This window comes from Ursus maritimus, unplaced genomic scaffold, assembly GCF_017311325.1.
Source record: "Ursus maritimus isolate PB19 unplaced genomic scaffold, ASM1731132v1 scaffold_25, whole genome shotgun sequence".
Classification (NCBI taxonomy): Eukaryota; Metazoa; Chordata; class Mammalia; order Carnivora; family Ursidae; genus Ursus; species Ursus maritimus.
The window spans coordinates 9,355,886-9,376,454 of NW_024425008.1; the positions used below are offsets into that span (position 1 = coordinate 9,355,886).

General features: G+C 38.2%; 1 protein-coding gene across 1 annotated transcript in view; it reads right to left on the reverse strand.

Moving 5' to 3' along the window:
• Positions 1 to 3,635: 3,635 nt before the first annotated feature.
• The window catches only part of PPP4R4 (protein phosphatase 4 regulatory subunit 4), a 101,756-nt gene continuing 84,822 nt past the window's right edge, over positions 3,636 to 20,569 (reverse strand). Inside the window, exons 17-25 of the mRNA XM_040641486.1 lie at positions 17,933 to 18,077; positions 15,691 to 15,732; positions 15,520 to 15,594; positions 10,751 to 10,820; positions 10,232 to 10,318; positions 9,835 to 9,928; positions 8,726 to 8,796; positions 6,152 to 6,299; positions 3,636 to 3,768 (exon numbers count right to left, since the gene is read on the reverse strand). Coding sequence (XP_040497420.1) covers positions 3,744 to 3,768; positions 6,152 to 6,299; positions 8,726 to 8,796; positions 9,835 to 9,928; positions 10,232 to 10,318; positions 10,751 to 10,820; positions 15,520 to 15,594; positions 15,691 to 15,732; positions 17,933 to 18,077 — 757 coding nt within the window. The 3' untranslated portion in view covers positions 3,636 to 3,743. The remainder of the gene's footprint in view (positions 3,769 to 6,151; positions 6,300 to 8,725; positions 8,797 to 9,834; positions 9,929 to 10,231; positions 10,319 to 10,750; positions 10,821 to 15,519; positions 15,595 to 15,690; positions 15,733 to 17,932; positions 18,078 to 20,569) is intronic.

Consider the following 20,569-nt stretch of genomic DNA (forward strand, 5'->3'; position numbering starts at 1 on the left):
AGAACTGGGGGGCACAGACCGGGTCGTGCGTCATGAGGACGTTCACAGGCCCCAGGCACTTTTGCCTTCATGGGAAAAAATCTCCTCTCAGAGCAAGGATAATGCTTGCCCAAGGTCACCCCACGTGGTATGGCCTGACCCCAGCCCCCTGGTCCATTTCACTCTTTCTCCCTTCTATCTAAAACACCGTAAATATACCGGCACCATGCACTCCCCTCTGTTACCCACTTTGCTTACACAGAACATACGCATTGGCTTTGTCCCGAGGTTACAAGGAAAAGAGCAAATACCTCCGAAATTTTCTCATTTTCTGTGATAGAGACAAGAAAATATTTCAGGACCGAATTCAGAGAGCCATGGACAGAGCTAGCTAATTGGGAGTGTCAGTATGTTGACTAAATGCCCACCTGGATTTCTGTCTGTTTGGCATCCAATGTGGAAATACACCTAAAGCGAATTTATTTATTAGTCATCTCGATCATGAATATAAATCAGAGTAACGTGAATCGGACTTAAGGTAACACTATTGAGCAGCATTCTAAACACTGACTTTTCGTCATTCTCAAATCTGCAGATGACTTCATTTCTGAATTCCTTCCAGAGCACCGGCTGACACTCGGTAGCGGCCAGGCAATGGTAGGACCTAGAACGAGGCAAATACAGAGGACCAAGCCCAATCGACATTCTTAACTGACTTGTTGGTATTCCATAGTCAAGTGTGTTTGTGGAAAAATAGTGGAAAGAGAAGTAAAAGAGCGTTCAAATTACCCACCTTTAAGAGATGAAATCTAGAAAAGAAAGTTTCTGAGAACATAATATCCTCTGAAATAAATAAGGCCAAACCCAGCTATAAAAAGGTTCACTGTTATTGAAGGACTCCTAGAACATTCAGCTCCCACTCGCCCCTCCCCTCCCCATGTGCACTGCAAAACAATGACAGCACATAAAATTATATCTAACACATCACCCTTGGAGGCAGAAAATGGCCATATTCCCTGCTTTAAAAAACTTTTTTTTTTTAATAATCCCCCCACATTACTTGAAGAAGTCCCTAAGACACTAGGTTTTAGCTTTTCCAAGTATTTATGTGTGGTGAAAAAATACAGACTAATGAAAAATGTAATAGATCTTACCCCCAAAAATTCAAGTTTTCAGCTGAGGGGGGAAGTCAGAACGTTGCAACAAGTCTTCACTATATTTAAGCGCCAGGTTTAAAAACTGTTCTGACACATACACGCATACACATACACTCACCCACACTCACACACTGTCACACCCGCTGTAACAACTGAGAACAGATTACTGAGCTGATCCAATTCATTTTATCTTCACTGAAAAACTCCTACTCAACTGAAGAGTCTGGTCTACTTCAGCTTGAATATCTCACATATGCTCACTGACTGCAGGGCGAATGGACCCATCCTTCCAGAATAAGATGTCTGAACTCAGGAAGTCAAATAATGGAAATGATTTTTAAATGTGTATGGGGTTATGTCAGAAAGACTCCATATGCTCCTCGCTAGTCAGTAAAATCCTTTTGGGCCCGATCTCCCTTTCTGCTAGTAAAACAGAGTTCTATTGGGTCTGTTATTTCACTTGAAACGTGAACTAGCGACATTCTAGAAACTGTCCTTAAAAATGCAAGTTTCCATAGTTAACAAGAAGATAAAGGAGCCAGCCATCCCTATTCTGCTGCAGCGACAGATGTCACACAACTAGCTTGAGGGGTCTTTAGGATGAGTTGTTACACTGAGAATTTTTACGAAGAGTACCGATCTTGCTTCTGGTGTAAACTGAGATAGACGTGGAAATCCGTAACTGTCACCACTTTGTTCTTTACTGTTTGTATATATCCGTCCTTGGAAGTATAATCTTAGCAAATAGGTCAACGGTTTCAGAAATCATGCTCTGTGGGGAAAAAAAAAAAAAAACTCCCGAAAGTTACGTTGATTGATCGTCTGACAGTTTAGTAAGTAGGCACAAGACCGCAGCTGACTTGCGCGTACTCCTGAACTATACACGCAGTAGTGACTAAGCACTTTACTCTTCTCCCGCGCGCATGATGGAAAATAAAGCCCCTAACTCTGCTATTATTATTAGTTATTACTAAACAAATAAACTGAAATTCTCCATTTTATTTAAAGCAACAGAGTCAATGTTGAGTATGAAGCAAGGTGCTGGATGGGCCGTGACGCACCACACACATTCTCTCCTAATCACGCACTCAGTTCCACGTGAGTGATGCTGACAGTTACATGAAATCCACAAAGAATACTGAGTTTGCTGAGCCCATATTGTCCAGTTTCTCAAATCTACCCAAGTTTTAACTACTGACAAAATGAGTAGTTCGACAGTTCCATTTCTCTGACTGTCCTTAAATGAAACAGTACACTAAGAATCACTAAAAATAGCTCCGAAGAGGCCATATGAAAGGAAAAGAGGAAACAGATGTCTTGGACAAGTCTCAAGCTGTGTAGCTGTCCCCTGAATAAGTTATAGTTGATGTTGGTGTGCTGCTCGTTCATTACTTAAAAATGAACTGTCTTCCTCTTTAACTGTAGAATAAAAGCTGCAGGAAAGTATTTAAAACTTTTTTCACAAACACTGGTATCTCATTAACCTATGTTTTATTTTGAGTAAATTCATTATTCATTATTTCACATTATAAAAAGTAACCACACACGCATATGCATTCACAAATTAGATCATCTTTATCATACATCAATATATTTTAAAAAACAAATATTTTCTAATATCAATATAGTTATATGCTGATTGCATTTTGAAATAGAGAAGCTGACAATAGCTTCATACAGTATATCTCAAGAACTGACATTTTAAAATTAAGAATTGTATATGTTTCACAGGCAAATTTTGATGGAAATATGAGCATTAGTACAAATAAATGCTGTTGACATAGCTTAAGCATGATAGCTTGGAATAACAGCTGATTCAAACTAGATTCATCATTTTAAATTAAGTAAGGACAAATACAATCTAAAATGTAAACAAAGTATTTATAAAATAAGTTCTTCTAGGAAATGAAATCATCAATCTATTATTTTTAAGGTAGTTGTAGCTAAAAGTTATCAGAAATCTTGGTAGAATTTTCATCGCCAAATTGAAATTTAGAATGTCAAGGTACAACATCACCACAATCGCAGGACTGATAAAATTGTGGACAGCTGTTCGTACCATTTTCAGTGTGACTTTTCAATCGGGCTTGGAGATCTGTGAGAAGATGCAATGCCTTTCTCACTCCCCAGGCCCTTCCAAGTGATTAGCTAAAGCAATTTCAGTTGATTTGGACTTTCATATAATTTTTGAATGCTAAAATTCTAGAACAGTGAAATAGATGGGTTCCTGCCCAGATGAAGGCAGACCGGTCTCTTCTGCAGCAGGGCTAAAAGCGTAGAGCTAAAGCTGTTTTTCATTGCACTTCACTATGACATTGGAATTCTGTAACCACATTATTACTCAAGAAATACATAGTATATACCTCCTAGGGAATCTAATTTCAAATATGGAAAGTTTATCAACATCAGCTGCCATTATGTGTCTCTTTTCCATTCATTAACAAAAAAAAAAAAAGAAAGAAAGAAAGAAAGAAAGAAAGAAAGAAAGAAAGAAAAGAAAAAAAGAAAGAAGAAGAAGGAAAAAGCCCAGCCATTGCTCTAGCTTTTGTCCACGAACCACATTATTTCCAGTTGTCTTTGTTTTGCTTCCTTCATCAGGCAGATGACTTAAGGATTGGATTTTCTCGATTTTCTTTGTCAAGAAAGGAGGGGGGGAGGGGGGGAGGACAGGAGGGAGAGGGAGGGAAAGAGAGAGAGAAGGGAAAAAGAAAAAACAAAACATGAAAAATTTTATCCATTTAATGCTTACAAAGTAAATAAGAAATACAATCTAAATAAACCAAATATATGAGGATTCTGATTAAGTGAAAAAGAAATCACACATTAAGGATGACTTGGAGCTCTGTGGTCACCAATACCTCGTACATCTAACATAGCGTTCGATCCAACTCACGCGACGCTTCCCGCTCTTGTGGGTAACGACAATAGAAATGAACATAGGCCCAATACATCAACAGGCTATGATGCCCTCCTACACCTCTTTAAGACACGGGTACTCCTAAATTCCAGACGGCTCATCTCTAGGACTCTGCAAAGCCGGAGAATGTATTGCATGGAATGTTTTGGAAAAGGAACACTGAGTTAATACTTTCTGAAATCACTTCATAAGCTTATTTTAAGGAAAATGGAGAGATTTGCATTTGGATACGGCACGTCACGGAATGTTGCATAATACTTCACAGAAACAAGACCAACGTAGATCTCAGTCAGCTATTCCAGTCACGCGGCTGTGTGCTTTCATGAGAAAGTCCAGGCTAGAACCACATCATATGGAAATAGAGTTATGGACTCAATATCCAACATCTGTAATACCAACATTCCTCCTCCTTCAGAATATTCAGAAAAGAAGAAACAAATGATGTGATTTTTTTAGAGTGTTTCTAGATTCTGTTTTTTAACCCTCAATCATATGTAATTGATTATATAATACTATGGATAAAATTATATGTTATATAAAGGATATATATTGAGCAAGAGAAAATTCAGTCTATAAAAAGGAAAAATACACTCAGCAAAGAAAGAACAGAAGAAGACAGTAATCTGAAATAAAGGAGAACTCATCAAAATACTACGTTTCAGCCATCTTTACTTTAAAAAATGCCTATGACATTTAGAGAAATAAGTTGAGAAGAGAATGAACTACATTCTGATGTTATTAAATATGTTCTTCGATAAAAGAATTCCAGGGCCAGCTTTTGAGAGGAAGGGGGCCCAGGGGTGACAGACAGGAAGGCCCCTTGAGGGATCACTTCACGCTGTCATTGCACAGATGGGCGCGAGGAGGCACAGACGCCGAACAGACTGGACACAGAGCTTGGCTGCCCCGGGCACAAGGCTCCAGCGCCAGGCTCTCTATAGACCATTACCCCGTCCTGCCCTCGATCCTCAGGACTTTGAAACGGAACTTCAAAGCATAATCACTTGAGCCATAATTGTATGGGCAAAGAACATTCTCTGCAAATGCAAGTGGCTTTGTATTAATGAGACTAAGCTGTAGTATCACTATTACCTTTTATAAATTTGCTATCGCTTTTTGCTATTATATCGTCCTACTCTCTCCCTGAGCTCCAGTCAATAAATTTTTTCTAACTTTTAAACGAATTTGGAATATATCTCTATTTACATATACCAATGGCCAATTAAAATTTAGAATAAATTACGATATAGTTGACTTCTTAAAAGGGACAAAAGCATGCAGTTTCTGCAAAAAAGATGCATCTGAGAAACTTCAAGAGAAAATACTCAGGACTTCAGTGAAATATGTTTAAAAGAAAACCTGAGTCCTGTTTAGACTCCATTCTAACGAGAAGGCTCAGGTTCCTCCATGAAAGCATAAACCGGTCACTATGGTTTGGGCATCCTGGCTCAGTCCGTTCCACCCTGACGTGATCTCTCACCACGGAGATGCGGAGTGTCTCCCCTGTTACATGTCCCCACCACAAGTACCAAAGGCTTTAACAATTCAAACAGGGTATAAATAGCGCACAAAAAGGAACCACAAGGGAAAAGCAGGATAGAGGCCCTTTATAACCACATCGTGAGCTCAAGTACGGTCTGTAGAAATCTCCAGGTTGCTGGACCCACAACCCTGGATTACGGGCTGCGGTAATATTTCTTCAGGGGCATTGGTTGGACCCTCTTTCTAAGCACTGGGTGATCACATCCTGTGTACGTGAGCTGGGTGTTTAAAAGGGTTACAATGACACCCAGTGTCTTCTCAGAGACAAAGGCCCTGAATGCAAACACTTCTCAGAACAATAAATGGATCTCGGGTATTAACGGGAGCCATTTAAAGTTTCTTGTTGGTTCCCTAGAGTCCCAGGGCCTTTGTCACACCCATATCATCTTCTATAAAGCAGCTGACATCACAGAGGCACAGGTGAAAATAATTCCTTTTAATTTATACCTTTTCGTCATCACGGACATCATCTCTTCTTTGGAAAGGATTTGAGGGGAAGGAGAGTGCCTGAGAAGAGAGTAGAATGATCCACTCGGCACATCACTGGATTACTTACAAGGTAGCCTTTCGTGGTTGCGTGTCTTTACTTCCACTGCTCTTTGGATCAACGGAGTTCCCTGTCCCACGGGAGGCGCTCGGTAGGGAAGGACTGGGAGAAAAGGAAGTCGGAGCGCTACTGGCATTGCGCGTGCGGAACGAGTCATCTGAAAGGAGTGCAAGTACAGTCAGACATATCCAATGTGAAGAGAAGAAAGGTTAATGATAGCTTTTTTCTTTTAAAGTCCATTTTATTAAGGTATAGTTTATGTACAGTAAACTGCACAAATTTAAAGTCTGACGTATGTATACACCCATGAAGCCATCACCACCATCAAGAGTGAAGGCACCCAACCCTCCCTCCTGCACCCTGGAGACCCCTCCCCTCCCCTACTCCAGGCGATCTACCTCAAGTCACGAAAAATTAGTTCGCATTTTCTAGAATTTTATGTAAATGGAATCATACAGTATGTCTGTCTTCTTTCACTCAGCATAATTATTTTGAGATACCAGCTAAACGAAATAAGTCAGGGAGAGAACAACACATACCATATGATTTTACTCATATGTGGAATTTAACAGGCAAAACAAATGAATGTAGGGGAAGGGAAGGAAAAATAAAATAAGATGAAGATTGAGAGCGAGGCAAACCCTAAGAGACACTGAAGTCTAGGAAACAAACTGAGGGTCACTGGAGGGGAGGTGGGTGGGGAGAAGGGATAATTGCGTGACAGGCATCAAGGAGGGCACTTGACGTAATGAGCACTGGGTGTTATATGCAACTGATGAATCACTAAATTCTACCTCTGAAACTAATTTAAAAAATATAGATATCCAATTGTTCCAGCATCATTTTTTTGAAAATGCTATCCCATTACCACTGATTTATCTTGGAGGCTTTGTGGAAACTCAACTGCCTACGTATGTCAGTGTAGACACTCCGTCTTGACTACTGGCGCTTTCTAGCAAGTATGGAAATCAGGTAGTTTAAGCTCTAAATTTGTTTTTCTTTTTCAAATTGGTTTTGGCTATCTGCAATTCTGTGCATTTCAATTTAGATTTATCGAAACTTATAAAAAACCATTCTGAATCAATATTCTTAATGACTTAAGCAAAGAATTTTCTTGGCAAGAATTGTTACAAGTTCGTGAATAAATGCGCTCATTTGAAGTCATCTCCAAGAGGCCAGGTTGGATCCATGCAAGTCTGAAGAACCACTTACGGGTATCAATAATCATCGGCACCATTTAGCTCCAAGCTGAGCTAATTCAAACTGACTTTCCATATATATTTACAATTCGTAAAGACACTCTGTATTATAAAGTTCACAAACCCTGAATGTTCCCTTAGTATCTCCTCAAAGATTCATTGATTTGCTATGATAAAAGTAATCAATAGTTTTATTATTTATAGCCCTCACTTCAAGAGTTGTTGTTTGAAAACTTCCTATTATCAAATTCTTTCAGGTTTCTTATGCTACTCATAGAGTACCTTGTAGGACCACTCTGTACATGGCGTATGAATGTCAATGCTTGAGTATTAGAAAGATTTTTCTGATCTGGCAAATGAAAACATGCTGCTTACAGAACAGCCAGTGAGTGTATGTCTACTCTTCAAGAGAGTAAGAACACGATAAGAGGTAAAAGGAAAGACAGAATACTCAAACCATAACCAGAAAAGGAAATGTCACCAAACTTCAAAAAATTCCAGACCTTTGGGTAGATTTGCTATTCTTTTTTTTTTTAATTTTTTATTACGTTATGTCAGTCACCATCCAGTACAACCTTAGTTTCTGATGTAGTGTTCCACGATTCATTGCTTAGATTTGCTATTCTTTACACTAAAAACTGACCATAGATCAATACTATAATTTTTAGCCAATATTCTAAGACAAAAACTTAAAAATATACTTAGAACCACTACCAGTTTTTAGCAATAAATTTTCCCTTATTCATAGTGTAATTCTGTGTTCTATTATATAAGCCAGAGGTCAGCAAACTATCAGTCTGTGAGCCAAATCTTGCCTGCTGCCTGTTTTTGTAAATAAAATTTTATTGGACCCTAACCATATCTATTCATTATATACTGTCTATGGCTGCTTTTTGCTCAACAGCAGAGTTGAATAATTGTGACAGAAACCAATTTGACCAAAAAAGCCTAAAACATTTACTATCTGGCCCTTTACAGGAAAAGCTTGCTGACCCCTGGTATAAACATTCAAATATATAATATTGTAAACGTTTGGCTGCATATGAGCCACCATGAAGCCCTAACTGTTTTTAACTTCCTCAAAAATTATTGCAAAAACTTTTCATCTGTGCCCCAGGAGGCCCTCGGACTATGGAAAAACCTACCCTATTACTGTCCTTTCTGTCTTTCAAAAGCATCTAACGCTGAGTCTTGACAGTGAAAACAAAATGGCAGAGTCAAGTATTTTCTCAGGTGCGAGGGAAATGTTTAATTATTTGGGCATTTGATAAAGATGTAAGGTTAGGGAAAACACTGTATCTAGAAATAAAGAAGTAGGTCGTTTAAGGAAAATACCATTTCATTATATTTAGCGATTTTCTGAAGAGCTCCGATTTCTACTTACCAGTCAGTGAAATCACAGAAGTCTTCCCCAACCCTGAGACAGAAGGTGTATAGCCTACTGCAGAACTTTTACTAGAAAAGAACGGGATTTAGTTTAAAATACAAGAATAGGCTTCTTTGACTCCAGTCTTTTCTAATCTTTTTTAATGCATTCCGCTACTTCTGATGAAGCACATTGGCTACTACTGCTTCTCATTTGTTGTTCACATTCGATGCCTCCCGACAATTCCTTTGTCTTTAACTTAAAAGCATTTCCTTCAACTTAAAGTTTTTCTCTTGATGCTCAGCTAAGACAGAGAATATGGATAAAATTTTCCTGGAAATAACTTCTCTTTAGTTCTAATCTCTTTTGTCCATCTCAAGATCGCCCTGCTGACTAGGAACTCCAGATAGATCTATTGAGAATGTCCAAAAATAAAGCTGAAAATCTAGAGTCAGTGATCTTTAACAAAAGAAAAATGTATTTTTCCCATTCCGTGTTCTTTTTCTCAATAAATACTTTGAAAGACAATTATGTTTACTTAAAATTAGTTTTGTTGACTGGTATGCAGCTCTTATATACTATAGTTGTACAACAATTATGGTCATTGAATATATGCTGATTCTCTCCTCGTCTTAACTGTTTATAATTCAGTCTGCGGGACCAAAGGGGAAACCATACACTCATCTGTTGGAAGAAGAATTGCTGTGATCACGTTAGCACAGAAACCCGCCAACGGCTTCTCTATATAGAAAGAAACAGTATCAATGGCATGTGGATATCCACAGCCACTTAGCAAATGAGGCATGTCCGTACCCACTTAGAGGCTGAGGGGTGTATGCGACAGAGCACCACCTCCCTCATGAAACAGCATATGGATTCCGTGACGTCATTACACAGCACCATGGGGGTAGTATTCATGGAATGCCAGAATACCTGTTCTTACACAAATTGGTAAACTCCAATTTTTTTCATAGAGAATCTTTACAGAAGAAAACTTACAATTTATTGACCTATACAAACCCAAAATTAATCCTGATTTTTTACAATGTAAATATTTTCACAAAAATAAAGATGTGGAACTGTAAAATAAAAATTGGGTTAAAACGTGAATAGTGGACAGATCATACCTAGGACACTTGTCTAAGTTGCCATATTTTGCATGAAAAGCTTGATTATTAAAAGACTGGCTTCGAATCAGTTTGGATTTCTTGATTTCTTTGCCTGGAGGAATAAGCACAAGGAAAGTGCAGCTGTTCAGCTCACATTTAGCTCTGCCAAGCCCATCGCCTCGCCAACCCCCACCCCTACTTTCATGAGGCACAAATGTGTCCAGCTTCCTTTCCTGAGTTTGAGCTAACTGGAGCATCTCTTACCCCCACTGCCCACCAAGAACTCCCGAAATAATGAATGATGAAAGGTAAAAGGCATTTTAGAATTTCATCTCATGGAGTGACTTTCCCTGTAATTAATTTTCAGAAAATTCGAAAAGGGAAAAGGGAGACATAAGAAGAAGTTGTTTCTTACTTGTCGATGGGGTGCTTGTTCCAGAGGGTCCAGGAACAGAAATAGGGATGTTCTTTGGAAGAGTTGTTGGTGTCTTGGTGTCTCTACCTAAAACCAACTCTGTGTTAAATTCTGTGATTTCCTCTGAGCTCCTAATCTCCATACACACAGGACAACACGAAGAACATGAGTGACTGTCCCTAGCTAAGCAGCATGCTCTTTCCCAAATATTCTTACTTTATATATTCACACATTTCAATCTTAGCTATTCAGTGACCAACTTCACAGTCTTGTTGCTGTTATCAGACTTTCAGGTTTCCTTTGAAGAAGCCGAACCTCCACACTGACTTCCGCCACTTATCACGTATTCCTAAGTCAGTACCATGTGAAGCAGCCAATTTTTAAAAACAACTTTTGGAAAATGAAAGAAAGAAAAGCAATTTCCCGTATCAAATCTGAAAATCAGCATGGGCTTTCAGAATGCCAGGATGCAACATTAATTGTATGACTTAGAGGTGAAGACACAGGAAAACTACTTACGTTTCTTTTCAAAGGTTTTATCACTCATGGGCCTCCCATCATTCTGTTGCTTCTCTTTCTCTAATTGTTCCTATTATGAAAACAGTATGTTAGCATTAAAGGTCAGCATAAATAGATTTAGAAGACTCTTCTAATGAGAAATTACTCTAAGCTTTACAGATACAAATACAGTTCACAAAAATGCCTTAGAAAAGAATTATTTTTTCCAAATGACTGTCAAAAGAAGTCAAGGTTCTTTCGAATTTGTGTTAACATCTACACAATGGTGCCCTTGGGGATTTGTCAAGTTAAAACAATGAGGTTAGTGTCATTGTTGTAATAAGCCTTTATATCCTAGGAGACATTTGCCAATTCTCACCGGCAAAATATTTGTTACTATTAGTCATTTCCATTTCTGTATTAGTCATTTCCATTTCTGATTTGTAAGTGGCAAAGTAACATTTTTCTTTAAAAGGACTGGGAGAAAAAGAAGTGTTCTTTTGGGTATTTTTAAATGTCTCACTGAAGTGTAACATACATGAAGTGCATAAATTGTAAGTGCATAAGCTCAACGAATTTTCCCAAAATGAACACACCTGTATAACCAGCTTCCAGATCCAGAAACGAAATGTTACCAAAACTCAAAGGAGTCCTTTATCCCAACAAACAGAACAAGTCGGCAAGAAAATCAATAAACATACCAAGATCTGAGCAAACTTAGCATAACTGACACATATAAAACACCATATTCAGGGTGCCTAGCTGGTTCGGTCAGTAGAATATGCAACTCTTGATCTCAGGGTCATGAGTTCAAGCCCCACATTGGTCATGGAGCCTACTTCAAATTTAAAAACAAACTAAAAAACAAAAAAAACCCCACTATATTTGACAACTGGAGAACATACATTCCTTTTAGTTGCACATGTAAAGAAAAACGGGGAGAAAATAGACAACAGATTTAAAAATTTTCCATATAGAACTGGTCTGCATAAAAAAGAATCATAAAATGGGCAGAAGATATGAATAGACACTTTTCCAATGAACACATACAAATGGCTAACAGACACATGAAAAAATGTTCAAAATCATTAGCCATCAGGGAAATTCAAATCAAAACCACACTAAGATACCACCTTACGCCAGTTAGAATGGCAAAAATTGACAAGGCAAGAAACAACCATTGCTGGAGAGGATGTGGAGAAAGGGGATCCCTCCTACATTGTTGGTGGGAATGCAAGTTGGTACAGCCACTCTGGAAAACAGTGTGGAGGTCCCTTAAAAAGTTAAAAATTGAGCTACCCTATGACCCAGCCGTTGCACTACTGGGTATTTACCCCAAAGATACAGACGTAGTGAAGAGAAGGGCCATATGCACCCCAATGTTCATAGCAGCATTGTCCACAATAGCTAAATCATGGAAGGAGCCGAGATGCCCTTCAACAGATGACTGGATTAAGAAGTTGTGGTCCATATATACAATGGAATATTACTCAGCTATCAGAAAGAACGAGTTCTCAACATTTGCTGCAACATGGACGGCACTGGAGGAGATAATGCTAAGTGAAATAAGTCAAGCAGAGAAAGACAACTATCGATAGGCTGTTGATGGGTAGTAAGGAGGGCATGTATTGCATGGTGCACTGGGTGTTATACGCAACTAATGAATCATCGAACTTTACATCAAAAAACCAGGGATGTACTGTATGGTGACTAACATAATATAATAAAAAAATATTATTATAAAAAAAGAAATGAAACAGGGGTTATCTGATATATATATTAGAAGAATATAAGAATATAAACAACTTTATGGCAACAAATTTGACAGCTTAGATGACAGAGAATTTGCGGTGTGGGAAGCAACTTATCAAATTTACAAAAGAAGAAATAGAAAATCTGAACAGTTTTATATCTATTAAACTAGTTGAATCCTTTCAAGAAAGGATTATCAAAATCCTTTCTAAAATGAACACTTTGGGCCTTAACTGTTTCACTAGTGAATTCTATCAAACACTCAAGGAAAAAAATAAGACCAATTTTATACAAACTCCAACAGAAAATAGAGGAAGTGGTAATACTACACATTTCATTTTATAAGGCCAGAATAACTCTTAATACCAAATTTAAAAGACCCCAAAATGACAAAAAAGGAAATTATAGACCAGTTTCACTATGAATACAGATGAATATTAAAAATTAGCCAAGAATCCAACAAAAGAGAAAAAGGACAACATATCATCACCAGGTAGAGTTTATCCCTAAAATATAAGATTGATTTAAGCATTGAAAAAATCAAGGTAATACAGGATGAAGTAGAAAAAACAAGTATTTCTAAATATGCAGAAAGAGCACTTGACAAAATTCAATAGTCATTCATAAAAACTCTCAGCAGACTAGGAATAGGAGGGAACTTCCACAATTTGACAAAGGGCACCCACATAAAACCTCTTGGTAATATCATACTTAATGGTGAGAGATTGAGCTATATCAGTAAAATGACGAGGATGACTGCTTCCATCACTTCTATTCAAATGGAAGTGTTTTACTATACTGGAAGTCCTAGACCTTGCAACTAGACATAAGAAATAAAAGGCATAAACACTGAATAGGAAGAAGTAATCTTGCTATACTTAAAGACGCTGTAATGGCTTGTGTAGGCAATCCTATTAAATCTAAAAAACTCTAGAACAAATACAAGACTAATATGCAAAAATCAACAGTAATTGACAGCAATAAAATTCTAGAAAGTGAAATTAAAAATTACAATTCCATTTATAATAATTCCAAAAACCATAATATACCTGGAAATAAATCTAACAAAAGACTTCCTTAACTCTACACTTAACACTACCAATTATGTAGAAAAAAGTAAAGAAGATTAAATAAATGGAATGGTATACAATGTTCATGGACTAGAAAATTCATTGTTAAGATGGCAATTATCCAAACTGATCTATAGATCAACCCTAATTAACACACAACCTAACAAAAATTCCAGCAGATTTTTTTTTATATAAATGGACAACTGATTCTAAACTTTATATCAAAATGAAAAAGGTCTAGACTGGCCAAAGCAATTTAAAAAAGAGCAAAGTTGAAAAACTTACCTGATCTGATTTCAAGAATTACTATAATGTTATAGTGATAAAGACAGTTTGGAATTGCCAAAAAGATAAACATATAAATCAGTGGAACAGAACAGGGAATCAAGAAATAAACACATACATACGTGGACAATTGTTTTTTTTTTTTTAAAGATGCTAAGGCAATTCGATAAGAGAAGTTTTCAACAAATGATGCTAGAATAATTGAATATTCAGATGGAAAAAATATATAAAACTAACTGAAATGGATAACAGACCTAACTATAAAACCTAAAACTAAAATTTCTAGAAGAAAACATAGGAAGAAGTCTTTGTAATTTTGCGATAGACAAAGGATTCTTGTAACAAACAAGCATAAACAATAAGGGAAAATACTGATAAGCTGGACCTCCTCAAAATTAAAAAGTGCCCTTCAAAAGACACCATTAGGTGAAAGATAAGCCACAACTCCAAGAAAATACTCATAAAATGTATATCTGACAAAGAAGTAGTATTCAGAGTATATAAAGAACCCTTACATCTCAATAACTGAAGAAAAACAACACACTTTAAAGTCTGAAAACAGGGGCGCCTGGGTGGCTCAGTCAGTTAAATGTCTGCCTTCGGCTCAGGTCATGATCCCAGCTCGGGCCACCTGCTCGGCGGAGAGCATGCTTCTCTCTCTCCCCCCTACTCGTGTTCTCTCTCTCAAATAAACAAATTAAATATTTTTTAAAAATTTAATAAAAATCTGAAAACGGACCTCATCAAATTAGAGATAAGGATGGCCAACAAACAAACGAAAAGATGTTCAACATCATTAGGCATCAGGGAGATACAATTTGAAAGCACAAACGCGACAGGATTTACATACCCACCCTATCAAGCGGAGAGGATATGGGGTAACTGAAGCCCTCCACCACAGCGATGGATATGTACAGTGGCACAGTTTTTGTTTGTTTTTAAGTCAAGCATGCCCTACCATATGATCCAGCCATTCCATTCCTAGGTATTTCCCCAAAAGAAATGAAAACATATGTCCATCCAAAGACTTCTTCATAAATGGTCATAGCAGCTTTATTTCTAACATCCCCGAACTAGAAGAAACCTAAGTGCTCTTTAAGGGGTAGCTAAGCAAACTGTGGTATGTCTGTAACATGGACTACTACTCAGAAGTTAAGAAGGAATGACCTATCGATACAGACGACAGCATAGATGAAAGTCAAAACAATTATGATGGTGGGAAGAAGCACGAGCAGAAAATATTATGTATGAACAAATTTATATAAATTCTAGTTACAAGCTAATTTATAGTGACAGAAACTAGATGAGTGGTCTTCGGGGACCAGAGTAGAAGGATAGGGATTGCAAAGGGGCATGAGGAAACTTCTGAGGGAATGGAAATGTTTGGCATTTTGATTATGGCAATGGGTTCATGGATTATCCATATGTCAAAATTCATGAAATTGAACACTTTAAAATATTTGCAGTTCATTGTATGCCAATTATATGCTTCAATAAAGTAGTTGTTTTTTTAAGGGCTCTCCAATGTAGTTTTCCTTCTAGTTCATAAAATAGATTTTAAAAGATCTTCTTTAGTCATTTAGGAAGAAAAAGAGCAGCGTGATTACTAATAAGTAATTCATAACAAAGCCCAGCTACTACCGGTCAGGAATAAGTATGTGTGTGCATGCGAAAACAACATACCATTTCCATAAGAAGCAGTTCTTCTCTTTCCTTCTCTTGATCCAACAAATCTTTTTCATAAAACTTTTTCTGAAACTAAGTTTAAAGTTTAAAATGAAATTTTGAGACATTATGATGAGTTTCTGACAATTTTAAAATACTCTTTCAGCATAAGGTAAGGTGTGTGCTTACCGCATCCATGGACATTTCCATTCTGTCCAGCTCTAACACGGTCTGTAAGCAAAGTTGTGAAAATTATTCAGCAGTAATTAAATTAAACCAACCAATCATTTCTCAAAAAGACTCCCCTTCCAGAGGGAGGTTCAAAGAGAAGGCTTCTCTACTCTGTGGAAGGCTAAATTAGAAAATCTCTGAAGTTCTTCCCAATTTTACACTGTATTTTTAAGCAGCCTCTGAAGTGCAAGATCCATTCAGACTCATAAAAGACTCTGACCTTAAGAAGAGCAAGTCTCCAGGGACACTGTGAACACACACTAACCACACGCAAATTAACAAACTTCTAATAACTCCCAGGGCCGCTGTTCTCTGAATTTTCAGAAATAGAAGATAATTTTTGAATTTTTTAAAAAAACTTTTAGCTAACTACATATGAAGCAAACTTTCATTTGGCTTAAAACCCTCAGTTACTTTCCGCAGAAACTTTCGACCATTATGACATTCTAACTATTAAGAAAGACTGCCCTGAAAGTGTTTCTCAATTTAGTATTTCTCTTTTGGAACACATTAGTCTAAAACAAATTGTTTCAATCAAATAACGGTCCATTTAACCCAGGATTCTGACTCTGAAAGAGGACAGTACTTCTCTCCAGGAGTAACTCTGATGGCTCAAATAAAGTACGTTTATATATTCCTAGGCCCAAACCCAGCCATTGCAAATGTAGTATCTATTTGAAGCCTTATTTTTATGCTGAAATTTGTGAAAATATTACACTTCATGCCATGAAATGTCCCTTTTAAATACAATTACTTCCCATCTTAAAAAACTACTGGCATAAAGCCACGCCATTTTTATCCCAAAGCTCTGTATAGCTCCCTCTGAGGTTCCCATGCCAAGATTTCAGTTTGATAAACATTATACTATAGAATTTTCATGGGATTGATTGACTTCCTCATGTGACATATATCTGAAGAGCTCTAGTCTTTAGATTAATTAGATTAGTTATCCACATTAGATTAATAATCCACTCATTAATCACTTTTCTCCCTACTTATAGGGTGTCTATATTATCTTTTGAGTTAATAAATTCTTTCAAAAACGTAACTAACCCTCTTATGTTTATTATTTTGAAAGTTAACCCTATTGCCTAAACTTTTGTAATTAAATGGTAAGGACAGAAATATCTGGTATAAACAAATACATGTTATATATATAACACATATATATATAGAGAGAATATGTAATATGTTTTTAGATGTAGATGCATGTCCAGACTCTGGTATTCCTGGTTAGTTTCATTGGTAAAAGAGGAATTCACATTTCAGTAAAACAAGAGCATACTAATTAATACTAAGCTGTCAAATCATTTTATTAAAAAGTTCCTCATGTGACATCTGGCGATGATTTCTAGAAACAATAGAAAAAAAAAATCAAAGGATTCACTGTTTTTCCTCATCATCGATGCTAAGTTAAAGATATTAATAAATTAATTCCTCTCAGTACAAATCAGAAAGCTGAAGTTCACATTCAGATTCATAGAAGTAACCACTTTAATTCAACTTAATCTTATGAAAAATATTAGTTACACATTCAGCAAAAAGTTTCTGAAGACCATAAAGTATTTTCAGGTTTGACTTCACTAACCCAAATTTTTACTGTTTTAGTTTCTAACATCCCCAAACACCCCATATAAGATCCCGTGCTAAAACAAAACAAACAAAAAACCTATAAGACACAATGTTACATTACTGAAAAATGAAAGCACTCAGGGTAAGAGATCTATATTCTGGCCCCAGCTCTGCCTCTTGCTAATATGATCCGAAGCAGACATTTACTATCTCTAGGCCTAGAGCTTTTCAAATCAAACAGATCATGAAGGCCCTTCCAGGGCTAAATTTCTACAAAGTGTGAATTTCCCAATTTTACCAACAAAGCTTTCCTGGATTATAATCCCTTATAAATCAAGTCTGGTGGATGAAGCATTTGCTTGACCAGTGTTTATTAAGTACCTCAAATGTCCCAAGCTCTCTCTCGTGGCGCTTGTATTACAAGTACTAGAAGCTGAGTGTCTGAGTGCCCTTTGGAAGGAACACTACCAGCTGTAGCACCGGTCAGTCAAGCCAGTCACTAATACTACTCTAGCAACGATGTAAGTATTTTAACATATTGCCATCCTATCAAGCTAAAACAGGGAAGCTCAGATTGACGCTATCTTCATGCAAGACATGCAGACATGGTGGTAAGAGTGACACTTACTCTTTTTACAATGGCCAGAACATCCTTATCTTTTTCTTGGCAGAGGAGCTTCCTCACACACATCTCTAACTGCTGAAGTAGATGCTTATCTGCAGGGATCTTCAGGGTAGACTTCACTTTGGGCAACAAGTAGCAAAGTTTCATTCTACAATAGATTAAATAGTGTTTGCTTTTGAACGCACTTAATAACTAAGAATAATAGGAACACGAAATTGAGAGAAAATTCAAACTCCGGATAGCCTGGGAGTTTATCTATCATGTAACAAATGTTTATGGAGTGCCCGTGATGAGTCAAGCATGCATTATTCTGGGTGCGGAGACACAACAGTGAATAAACCAACAAATCCTCTGCTTTCATGGAGCTTACACTGTAGAATGGGGCAGGGAAGAAAGAATAAGGAAATAAGTAAAATGTCCATCAGGCAGAAAGCAGGGAAAGATGAGGGAGTACCAGACGAGGGGCGTTACAATTCCTAAACATGTGGTCAGAGAGGGTTTCAGTGAAGGTTTCGCTGAAAAGATATTATTTAAGCAAATACTTAAAGAAAATGAGGGGATAAGTAATGTGAACATCTGGAGAAGAGCATTACAAACAGGGCCCTGCAGTACATGCAAATGCCCTATAGGGGGAGCTTGCCTTGGGTGTCACCCCAAATTGGCCCAAACTGGCAACAGGAGGCAAGCTCGTTCAGGGCCTTATAGGCCACCTCATGGAGACTGGCTTTTCCTTTGAGCACCATAAGAAGCCATGGGTAATTTTGCACAGAGGAGTGAAGTGATCTGACTTAACGTGTTGGAACGATCATCTGATTACTGGGCTGAGCGAGAGGAGACAGTAGACAGTTGGAGACAGAGGGAAAACAACAGGGAGGCCCGAGCGGTAGTTCAGGCAGGAGAGGGTGGCCGCCCGAAGTAGAGTGGTTGCAGTCAGGTGGTGAGAAGTGGTTGGACTCCGTGTATTTGCAAGCAGCAGGAGGTGCTGAGGGACTGCAGCTGGGGTGGCAGAAAGGGGGTAAGGTTTTAACCTGAGCAGGTAGCAAGATGCAGTGGTTATTCGCTCAGATGGAGACGACTGCAGAAAGAGCAAGGTGGGGTGTGGGTGCACGAGACGGCGATTTACTTTTGGACAGACTGAGTCTGAGGTGCTTGTTGGACATGCCATGGAAATGCTCAGTGGGCAGCTAGCTCAACGTGGCTCCTGTCCAGGATGGACGTCCATGCTGGAGACGTATAGTCAGGAATCTTCAGCACACGAATGATATGCAAGCCGTGAGACTGGACGGATCACCACGGCCCATAAGTGCAGTTGGAGAAGAAAAGATAAAAGGACAGAGTCTAGGCCCCATCCCGGTCTACACCGCATGGATAAGGAAGCAGCATGCAGACTGAAGAGCGCCAGAGAGGGGAGAGGCAATCCAGGGAAGTAGAGAGGAGGCAGTGCAGAAAATGCTCTGCTTTGCTAAGCTACTGTTCTACTGCTCTGCCTGGGCTGGTTTTAGAGAGGGATGCTAGGCGGTTGCCTATGTTTTGCCTGCCATATTCATTCATTCATCTGAGTGCTCTCCAGATATTGTTCTCTTACTCTTATGCCAAACCTGAGACAACCAAGTCCCATTCCTAGAGTCTGCAGGACCCTCTGTCAGCTAAGCTTACAGTTGACAATTCTTCATATACAATAAAATTTGCTTTACATTCAAGCGAAAAGGTGAAAGAGTCTCTTCCTCCAGAATTTCCAGCTCCATCCATAGCAATAATGGTCTCAAACTGATTCAGAGCTCACCATGGATCCTGGTGATGCTTTCTCTAAATTAAGAGGTACCAGCTTCCCGAAAGAGAATTTTTTTTTTCCATTTCTGGCAAAGGGGAAGGCTCCTTTGAATATCAGTAGTCTTTCCAGCCTTCATATGGTCTAGACTCAGTGAATTCAAATTTTAAACATTCACTTAAGGAAAAACAAAAACAGCAGACTATGCAAACTTCATTCTTCATAACTCAAGGCAGGTCTAGAAAACCTATATTCAACAGACGGTACAGAAGCCATAGTGCTGATTTATCTCTGTGAGAATCCTGGGCCCATGAGATGATAACGATTTTAAGATTAGGTATCACAGCTTTCCGGTCAGCTAAATTCTTTACTTAGACAATCTCAGGTATTTATCCTTCAGAACACCTTATGAATTGGGTAACTAAGGAAACTGGTGCACAGAGAGATTATGTAACTTGCCCAAAGACACACAGCTAGGACAGAGCTGGGAATCAGCTCGGGCGGTGTGGCTCCAGAAACCCTCCTCCTAACCGTACGACCCCACCGCTCCTGCCTGTGATGGCTTTCCTTCTACCTACACATCTCTATAGAGTTGGGCAATCACTTTTGTATCCAAAAGCCAATCGGTGTATGATGTTGCTGGACCCATTTGTTTGGTTGGCAGCTGCCCAGGCAGAAGAGCGGAAACCAAGAAAAACTGCCATGCAATGATCTCTTACCCCTCAAAATAACCAATATTCATGGAGCAATGTTCAATTAATCTTCATTTGGTTTTTGAATTGGCAGTTTGCTTTCTCTTAGGGTCAATGCTATGCTTAAAAGTCATATTGACCTAGGTAGAGATGATTTCATTTCCTTTCAAATAAGTTTTG